General features: G+C 48.0%; 1 protein-coding gene across 1 annotated transcript in view; it reads right to left on the bottom strand.

Annotated features, from left to right (window-relative positions):
- Nucleotides 1-388: 388 nt before the first annotated feature.
- LOC147678957 (cofilin-1-like) overlaps nucleotides 389-10,788 on the bottom strand; it is a 53,521-nt gene continuing 43,121 nt past the window's right edge. The window contains exon 4 of the mRNA XM_086942691.1: nucleotides 389-1,449. Within this exon, the coding sequence (XP_086798817.1) occupies nucleotides 1,337-1,449 (113 nt within the window). The 3' untranslated portion in view covers nucleotides 389-1,336. The remainder of the gene's footprint in view (nucleotides 1,450-10,788) is intronic.

The following is a 10,788-nucleotide window of genomic DNA, read 5'->3' as shown; positions in this document are numbered from 1 at the left end:
CCACCCATGGCACTCCTGCTGAGTGAATCAAGGCAGCGATTTGCACAGCCTTGAGTTACTCAAGATTTATCTTGCCACACAGGGCCATGCATGGTGGACTTGCGTGGCTTGGTAAATCTCATTTGGTGTTTGCATCGCCCTTGCATCCCTTTGAGTGGCGCAAGGGCAACGCAAAACCTTGATAACTACTGGCAGAAGTTTTATCACTCACCGCTGATATCCTTGGTGATGCTGTATGGAAATTTCATTCTAGGAGGACTTATCAAGGGCACTGGGCATGCATTCCTGAAGTGCACCATTTACAAATGCTACTCAAAACACGACAAACACAGTCCAACACCTCCCTCCCAACCCTACCAACACACCATGCCAGAAGGAAGGAAACTACTTTTTGCGTTAATAATTTTATTCAAAGTTGAGCCATTGCTGCTGCTTCATTATTAATATCACAATCAGGAACCCCATTCCAACATTTATGATGAACACATCGCAAGGGATGCAGCCCTACAAATGAAAGAACCGCCAAGATAAGAATGTCTCGCTATGCAAGCCATACATTAATGCACACAAATAACCAGATGGTTTTTTAATCAAGTTAATTTTGAGCACTGATACAACAGATGATGGAAAGTGCTTTCTCCTTCTCGCAAGGAGTCATTGTCCATTGATGGGTGAGACTTAAGGGTGTTGTTCGTGTGAAAGCAATTCAGGGGGGTTGACTGCCCCTAGATTCTGCCACTATGCAAAGTTGCACTGCATGGGTTAATGGGATGAGGAGAAGGAAGTTGAACTGAGGGAATGAGCTCTTGGCTCATAAAAAAACAACAATAAAAACTTGAAATGCTCTTGGGAAGACCCCAGCCAGTACAGATGCTATAGGGATGTGCTAAGATTCTTTGCAAACTGTCGAAGCCAAAAATTCAGTCGTTCCACAAAACAAAGGAATGTGTACCTTAAGCAGAATGGATACAACACTTCATTAAAAAAGTGTAATGTGCAAAACAAATTAAGATATGGAATTTAAGAAGGCGCCAGTTGTTACTTGTCAACCCTGTGGAAAACCACAGATAGAGTAATTTGTAGATTTTATACTAAACTTCAGGTTTAGCAAATGGTTTGGACAGCAATCACTTACAGACTGACTTTAGCTTTAGGGGGGTTCAATTGGAATCGGACATTAAGCTCTTAACAAGCAAAGGGCAGGGACAGATTAGGAGCAGAAGAACTACCTGACAAGATGTTAAACTCTCCTCCTGAGCACCTCCCCCTAAAAAAAAAGATAGCACAAGACGTAAAGGCAGAAGCTCCCCCAGCAGCTGGCTCCGAGATGGCAGCTTCATACGGGTTTGTCCTCCCAGCTGACCACCGTGGCTCCGCCGAACCCCACAGCCAATTTGCGGCGATCTTGGATATCTTCTAATTTTTTTGCTTCAATTTCAAACTTGACTCCTAAAAAGAAAAAAAGAAAATTATTCCTATATCCCACTGTATCGTCCATTGACAAAACGACACTTTCACGGTGGAGAGTAGCAGTATTATGACTTGGAAATCTGGGTGGGCTGTCAATGCCACTGAATATTTTGGAGTCAGGAGCATGTGGAAATGAAAAAGGGTTGGCATTCAAGAGAAGCTGAGGCCCTCTGGTAAACTACACAACCTTTAACGTGCAGCAGCCAAAGAATATGAAGCAGCCAAGGAGGAGTTAGAAGCCAACCAAAGACGCATCATTAATCCTACAGTGCACTCAAGGGTACACTGCCCACCCCACCTCATGCCAGCCGCCTGAACCTCACCCAGGAAAACTACTGGATCCCTGCGCAGAGGAGCAGGTGCAGTTCTGAAGTTGATGCATCTCGCCTGGATCTAGGATAAGTCAGTGTAGATTGATTATTGGTGAAACTCAGGGGGAACAATGCACAAGCAAGTGCCGCCAAGCATCCATACAGTGCCCAGCCGCCTCACCAACGCCGCTCCCTTCAAAGACCTGAGCAAGGAGGCAGGCACCGACTCTTGCTGAAGGTGTTCCAGCACAAGGCAGGCACATTAAGCATTCAATAACACCGCTGATCACATAGGTATTGAAATCTGAAGTGCAACTACCACTCAAAGGACTTCTGGCGCTTAGCAGAGAATCAAGCTTCCCTTTACACACAGAGGAAAAGGGCTGGACTCCCATCTCAAGCGCCATCAGCCTCTGAAGCACGTGTGTTGCACGGGTCACTTTACTGCCCTGAGGGGCCCAGAAGCACAGGCACTGTAAGCGCCCATCTTCAACCAAAGCATCTTTCAGAAGCCCGCACAGCAGCCCCAAGAGCAGCTTGTTTATTCCTGCAAAGCACCTGATATGGTGCAATCAAAATCACTGCCAAGAGAATCACCCAAAACCAACTGCTGCATTGCACAAACTGGGACAGGTCCAAGATACGCCAGGAGAGCAAATAAATAGTATTTTAATATACTTTCAGCTGAATACACAGGTGAAGTGAAGCTCTCTTCATGGTTCCCTCTCTCCCAACATGAGATGCAAGTCTAACCTTCTTCGGCCTCCACGGGGATTGGACAGCTCAGCACCTTCACCTCAATGGCTGAGGCAGGTGAGTGCATTTTTTTAATGATCTGTATGCATTTTTCGAAACAATACAAAGAAACGCAGCAAGCAATCAGTTATTGATCGACTAGAGGACCAGGGACTCACGAAGCATTGTATCACAGGTTTACCAGAGCTTAGATTGACAGACTGCATTTGACACAAGTACCGTCCGGGGGTCGGATCCATCCTTAACAAAGCAGGAGTCCACTCTGGCACTACAGCCTCAGCAGCCAAAGCAGACCATGGTGAACCCGCCCTCCACAGCCAGCCATCAGCCGCACTGCAACAGTCACATTATTATAAATAGTGGTGCAAGTCCCCCCCCTACGGGACCACGTGTCCGACTTGTCTTCTAACTTTTCAATAAAACTATCCCATTTGTCATAGCCTCCCTCGTCATGTGGCACCACACGGTGGACCTCACTCACTTCTGCTCTGGCCCGCTGCAACAGGTCAGCGCTCCACCACTGCAGCCATGGGGTCACTCTGGACTTTCATGCCATGGCGACCCCATGCTTGCCCAACACTAGGGCCAGGTTCATTAAACTGTTTAAGTTTTCCATGCAGGGTGCACATCCAACAGGGTCTGTAGGGGGTCGAGAGGAGGGGGCACCCCAGCTAGGCCACCCACCTACGGCAACACATCCTCCCAGAATCCGATGACCACAGCGCAGCGCCAGAGCATATGTAGGAATACAGCGTCCTGAGTATTGCATCGGAGGCAGGCGGTGGACACCCTGGGGAACATACGCCCCACCCTTTGTGGTGTGATGAAGGTATGGTGAAGGATAATGAAATGAGGATACTGATTTCAGATATCTCTTCCAAACAATTGGGGTTGGCTCCAGTCCCAGTGTTGTCTCGCACCAGCCCTTCCACTGCTTCCCTCGTGAATATAAATGAGGTAGGAATCACTGCCATCACAGGGATGGTGACCTGCTGAGGTCAGCAGACCACCATTTCTCTGATTGCTTTTTAATAAAGTAATATATATATATATATATATATATATATATATATATATATATATATATATATATATATATATTACCTACTGGCGTTCGCCAGTAGGTATATATAGTTAGGATAAATTCCCTATGGGACTTTTGAAAATTCTATGTCTAATAACTTTGGCGTTTGTGGATGGAATCGGCTGAAATTTTCAGGAAAATGGCACATTTTGTTTCTGAGCAGCTCCTGAAAATTTGGTGGGGTTTCGTCAAGGGGGGGCTGAGAAAAAAGGGGGGTCCCAAAACGCGTTTTTTGCATTGAGTTTTCCATAGGGCGGTTGGACTCACTTTTAGCTCGAACGGCTGAATGGATTTGCACGAAACTTGGCAAAATTGTAGGGACTGTTAGCCCGATGTGCCTTTGCTAGGTCTCAATATATGTGCTCCAGTAGTTTTTGAGAAATTAACGTTCAAACCAAGATATATATCTGTAACAGCGCTCTGGGCAGCGATCCGGTCCGCTTACTTTTCGCTTATCGGAACTTTGCGCGCAGAAAGCTGATTGGCTCTCCGGTGTCTGTCAACATTCTAAACAGTCCGGAGCGGACGCCATCTTGTCTCTCGGTAGGATCGAGAGAGAAGAAGAGGTGGAAAACGAAGGGGGAATTTAATGAAAGGGGGCAAGGTATCCCCCTCTTGACCTCCTAGGAATGTTGTTGGGGTTATTAAAGGGTCCCGTGGGGAAAATAAAAAAAAAATGATTTTTCACGGTAGAAGCGCGGCCGCGAACTGGTAGCGAAACGGGAATTCGCCATTTTGTGCTTCGTAAATTAAATTACTAGTTATAAGTGGGTACGGGAGACGTATCCTAATCCCCTATGTTTCCTGAGGGTGGGTGAGGAGGCTGATATATGTTGATACATCTCTTCCAGCGGCTGTGCGTGAGCTTTTTTTTTTTTTTTGCTGCGTGACAGTCCGGAGCGGCCGCCATCTTGTCTCTCGGTAGGATCGAGAGAGAAGAAAAGGTGAAAAACTAAGGGGGAATTTAATGAAAGGGGGCAAGGTATCCCCCTCTTGACCCCCTAGGAATGTTGTTGGGGTTATTAAAGGGTCCCGTGGGGAAAATAAAAAAAAAATGATTTTTCACGGTAGAAGCGCTTCACGGGCCGCGAACTGGGCCGCAAACTGGTAGCGAAACGGGAATTCGCCATTTTGTGCTTCGTTAATTAAAGTACTAGGTATAAGGGGGTGCGGGAGACATATCCTAATCCCCTATGTTTCCTGAGGGTGGCTGAGGAGGCTGATATATGTTGATATATCTCTTCCAGCGGCTGCGCCATCTTGCCTTTTTTCGAATGCCACAATTTTGTCGTGCACGGCAGCCATTTTAGATGCTAGGCTGGTCCCAGGCTATCACCTACCCCTGCGGATGTAGTTTATGGCCCCAGCTGTAGAGAATTCAGACATGCCAATTCTCCTGATTCAGGCGTGTGAGTACTGATTTCAGTGCTAGTCTCCCGCCTCCCGATTTCTGCAAGCAAAAACCCGGGGGCATATTACTAACAACTAGCGATAATTTTTGTCTATAACTTGTTTAGAGACAAAAATTATCGCCGCACATCGGCGATTTTTATCGCAGATAAACCTTGCTATTATCGCAGAAAAGTCAGCGATATTCATGTATTATCGACCTAATGCTCTTAGCCATGTTATCCACCTCCCATTGGATAACATGGCTAAGACCTGCTCAGGGCAGGTGTTAGCTTTTGGAGATATTCGCGCTTAGTGCGAATATCTCCAAAAGTTGGTAATAGAAGGTAGCGATGTTAGGGACTGTTTCCAGTCGCTAACATCTTGGCACGCCACTTTGCATGTCATTAGTGATAAGTATCACTGACATGCAAAGCCGGGCCCAAGATGGTCGCTATCTCCTTTTAGGTGTCACTAACTGGTGTTAGCGACAGCTTGATAATAGGGAAATAATTTTATCTCCGCTTTCATGGTTTTTAAAGCCAAAAAAGCGGAGATAAACCCCCTTGCTAATATGCCCCACGATTCCTTGGGGGTTTCAGCTGATAGGGCTTGGTATTGTGTTACATGGTAATTTTTCCATGAAACGTCAGAGGGTCGATGTAGGGGTTCTAGAAGAGGTGATAAACCATTTAAGCCTCATGAACAAGCGCATGGTCTTTTAAAGATTTCTGAAGTACTCGGGGCGGCGGTGTGTGTGTGCCCTCTTTCAGGAGCGGGCGGGGGGGCACTGCCAGCAACTTGCCAGGTCAGGTAGTGTTCAACACGTGCATCACCCTTTCTCTGCTTGCTATTGCGCTCCATGCTTCGGAAAGGTAAGAAAAAGAACGTGCATTTGAGTTTGAAATGTCCGATCCTGCAGCAGCACACTTCCAAAGCCCACACATGACAATAACCCGATTCAAGGCCCCATTCACCCGTTTTTCAAAAAATAGATAACACTCCAACAAAGTAAGGTTATAAAACTTTATTAACTTTTAACGATAATGAACAGAACAAAAACTAAAAACATTTAAACATTTATTAACACAAAAAGCAACAATGGTTAGAAGCTGTCTTTTGTGCGAATAGTCCCAAGGCAGCACAACGTGCAGAGTTCTGGACGGCACCCAGGTGATGTCGCCTGGGTGCCGCACTGGTTTAGGGATCCTACAATGCTGCTCCGAAAATTGGCGTGGGGTGTCCCGGGTGGGGCGGGGGGAGGCCTCGTCAGTAGCGGTCTGTTGTGCGAATAGTCCCAAGGCAGCACAACGTGCAGAGTTCTGGACGGCACCCAGGTGATGTCGCCTGGGTGCCGCACTGGTTTAGGGATCCTACAATGCAGCACAGAAAAACAGCGTGGGGCGTCCCGGGTGGTGCGGGGGGAGGCCTCGTCAGTAGCGGTCTGTGTCCAGTGTCACATGGCTGACACAACATGTACGACAGGCACCCAGGTGATGTCCAGTAAACTGCCGCACTGGTTTTGGTATCCTACAATGCTGCTCCGAAAATTGGCGTGCGGCGGCCCGGGGGGGGGGGGGGGGGAGGCGGCGTGAACGGGCCTCCCCAGGTGGCGGCCATCTAGCTGAGTTGCGCTCGCTCTTGCGGCCACAGCGTCTCGCTCACCATGTTGTGGAGTTGCTCCCACTCTTGCAGTGCAGCGATAGGCGGCTGCCACATGGCTGTCAAAATGGCGGACGGCTCTTCGGTTTTGGGCCTGGTCCACTGAAATGGCCCTGGGACACCTTGGAAGTCGGACGCTTGCCTGCTAGGGCTTGGGCTCCATTCTCGAAAAGCGTCCCCTCAGCCGTGAAGATTGTATAAAAGTCTTGGGGGCCCCCGACTCCCGCAGGCTTCCGGTGGGGAGCGGCTGCCATGATTGCTCGCGGAATGACCACGACGGAGCCACGAGATGGTGGTGCTCTCATGCTGACGCCAGCTTCAGTCTGAATGATCCAGAAACAAGGTGGGGCTTTCATCGTTTGGGAAAAAAAATGTTCTAAACCAATGAAAAGTGTTATTTTTAGGTCATATGACCAAGCCTTCCATCTTTAGGAAACCAAAAGTAAAATGAACCAATGAAAAGTTTTATAAACAAGTCACATGACCTGTTCTGCGGCATAGGGCTACAAAAAGCGTAGAAAATCCGTTGGCACGTGAGGCGGCGTCAGTAGCGGACCGATGTGCGAATAGGCCGAAGGCAGCACAACGCGTCGAGATCCGGATGTCACCGAGGTGGTGTCCAGCAAATTGCCGCACTGGTGTGGCCATCCTACAATGCTGCGCCGAAAGACGGCGTGTCCAGCTGAGTTGCGGTCACTGTCAGTAGCGGACCGATGTGCGAATAGGCCGAAGGCAGCACAACGCGTCGAGATGCGGATGGCACCGATGTGGTGTCCAGCAAATTGCCGCACTGGTGTGGCCATCCTACAATGCTGCGCCGAAAGACGGCGTGTCCAGCTGAGTTGCGGTCACTGTCAGTAGCGGACCGATGTGCGAATAGGCCGAAGGCAGCACAACGCGTCGAGATCCGGATGGCACCGAGGTGGTGTCCAGCAAATTGCCGCACTGGTGTGGCCATCCTACAATGCTGCGCCGAAAGACGGCGTATCCAGCTGAGTTGCGGTCACTGTTGCGGTACAGTGACTCGAACGCACCGAGATCCGGATGGCACCGAGGTGGTGTCCAGCAAATTGCCGCACTGGTGTGGCCATCCTACAATGCTGCGCCGAAAGACGGCGTGTCCAGCTGAATTGCGGTCACTGTTGCGGTACAGTGACTCGAACGCGCCGAGATCCGGATGGCACCGAGGTGGTGTCTAGCAAATTGCCGCACTGGTGTGGCCATCCTACAATGCTGCGCCGAAAGACGGCGTGTCCAGCTGAGTTGCGGTCACTGTTGCGGTACAGTGAGTCGAACGCGCCGAGATCTGGATGGCCAAGTTTCAAGTTTCATCTGGCAGTTTTTCTCCATCCCTCCTGGATCAAAGAAGGTGAATGCTAAATATGCCACCTGCCTCATCTGAACATATGAAGTTAACTTGTATACACTGTGGTGCTATGCTGTCCTATGGCAACATGAGCATCAACATGATGAATACGGCATTCGAAAATCATAAATGCCCTAATGCACCCAAGAAGTAATTTTTTTTTTGCTCCAGTTGAGCCGTTTTCAATGCCTGTTTTTTGTTGTTTCCCCTCCATCAAGAACAAAACAAAAATACAAGGCGCTAAGATCCGAATGGCAAGTCCTGGATGTTGAGTGCCTCAGTTGAGAGTTCTGAGCAGTGCTTGTAAGACTGTCTGAAGCTTATTTGCACCTGCTGCAGCTTCACTAGGTCCGGCGGAACTTTTTTCCTTTTCCTTTCTGCTTCTTTTCCTACAATGCGTTTCATCTAAAGACACGACCAGGTCCCTGAATGTGTGCAGGGGGACGCTATTGATTGAATGAAAATGGCGGCTTGACACAAAGCTGACTCAAGCGTTACTGTTGGTGCTATACAGACAAAAATTGGTTTTCAGTTTGTACATTCTTCAGGTTTTTTTTTCCATCCAAGTCTGATTGAGAGTTTGTAGAAAAATGGCTTCAGATTTTCCACATACTACTCTTCAACATTCTTCCTAAATGTAACAATGTGAAACTCACTAGGAGAACGGCTGTTTCTGTTTCCTTTCAAAATGCTGCCACCAATATTTTCTGAATGGAAGACACCATCTTGTAGCATAAAGGGCCGAAAGGGGTTCTGGTCTGGCCGATGGTTGGTGGAGACATTTTGACTATATCTTGGACCTGCCCGGCCTCGCCCAAAATGGCGCCGGTATAAATGGGACTCGTAACTCTTTGCCCGCAAATGTATATCTAGAAAATGTTATTGTAAGTGGCCCTGTCGTATTTTAATTACAAAATGTACGTCCACCGATTCCGCAACTGTTAGACACCTTTGTTCTTGTCACCTAATGGCCCGCTCGTTACGTTCTTCTACAGTGTAAATGTCTCCTCATCATATACGATTTGAGTTTGCTCCGTGGCCGGCCCACGTGGTTATAGGCCCGTATTTGTATACTGACATTTTCACAATAAAGGTTTTTAAAACAAAACACGGTAGTAGTATTTTCATTTGTAAAGTTTTTACTTTTAGTGACTGTTTTCGAATCAGTAAAAGGCAAGTGAAATAAAGCAGTCCAATTACATGACGGATAAAAGGTATAATATGTAGGAACGCAGTAAAGATAAATGGTCAAGGGCAGTTGTGTTTTTCATGTCTGCAACATAAAGTGATCGATAAGAATCTGATAATCAGGCGCATCGGCGACTAAGACAGCAGGCCGAATCTCTTTTACTCAACGGCTCCGTCATGGAAGGAAGAAACGCCCTTTTTCTCGAAAAAGGAATATATTTTACTTGCCAGACAGTTGTAAATTTTCCGGGAAAGTACATTAGCCTGGAATATTATAACATATGTTTGAAAAAAAAATATTGTTCGAAAATAATAAAAAGCGTAATTTTTAGGTCATATGACCAAGCTTTTCATCATTAAATTAACAAAAGTAAAATGAACCAATGAAAAGTTTTATTAACAAGTCACATGACCTGTTATGCTTACGTTACGCGCTGCGCGCCGCGCCTCGGATCACTTCCGGGTGCGCTAACGCGGCGTGTCATAAAACGCATTACGCGACAACGTAGGTCAAGAATATAGTCTAAATGTCTCCACCAACCAGCGTTCAGAACACAACCCCTTTCAGTAGTCCAAAAAGTTCTGTTAAATGACAACAGAGGGGACAGGCAACAAGAACCATCAGTCAAAGAGGGGAGGGCAAGTTCTTCTCTTCCGGGTCATGTTGGGGCGCTACCGGAACTGATCGAATTGGTAGTCTACAGTGTTTCTGGATGTTTCAGACTAAAGCTGGCGTCAGCATGAGACCACTACCATCTCGTAGCTCCGTCGTGGCCATTCCACGAGCAATCATGGCAGCCGCTCCCCACCAGAAGCCTGCGGGAGTCGGAGGCCCCCATGACTTTTGTAGAATCTTCACGGCTGAGGGGACGCTTTTCGAGAATGGGATCCAAGCCCTAGCAGACAAGCGTCCGAGTTCCAAGGTGTCCCAGGGCCATTTTAGTGGACCAGGCCCAAAACCGAAGAGCCGGCCGCCATTTTGAGAGTCCTGTGGCAGCCGCCTATCGCTGCACCGCTAGAGCGGGCGCATCTCAACTACATGGTGAGCGAGACGCTGTAGTCGCAAGAGCGGGCGGAAAACAGCTGAATGGCGGAAGAGGCACAGTGTAGCAAAAGCGGGCGGAATGGCAACTAAAACGATAAAGGGGCGCCTCACTACAGCTTGTCTTCAGGTCAAACGGATTGTGGGACAAGGTCCAGAATTGAAGAGTCATCAAAAGGCAAAAAGTACCGCCGGACCCCGGGAGCCGGCCGCCTATGTCGGGGGCGATCTCAGGCTACACCAGTGCTATAAGACTTGGGGAGGGTGTCGGAGCCAAGCGTCTTCTCCGAGTCCATGGCCATCACAGCGCCCCTCAGGGGCCTCCGTCAAGCTGTTTAGGAAGGTAACATATCATATTGTTTTCTAATGCAGTCAGGTCCACAAACGACACTCACTTACTTTGAGAATAGTGAAGCTGCAGTAGGAGGAAATAAGCTTCAGACAGTGTTACAAGCGCTGCTCAGAACTCTTAACTATGGCACCCAACATCCAGAACTTATGCTATTTGAGAATGGTAGTG

Source organism: Lissotriton vulgaris, chromosome 11, assembly GCF_964263255.1.
Source record: "Lissotriton vulgaris chromosome 11, aLisVul1.2, whole genome shotgun sequence".
Lineage (NCBI taxonomy): Eukaryota > Metazoa > Chordata > Amphibia > Caudata > Salamandridae > Lissotriton > Lissotriton vulgaris.
Note: the sequence above shows the minus strand (reverse complement) of the source record. Positions and strands in the feature narration are given on the sequence as shown.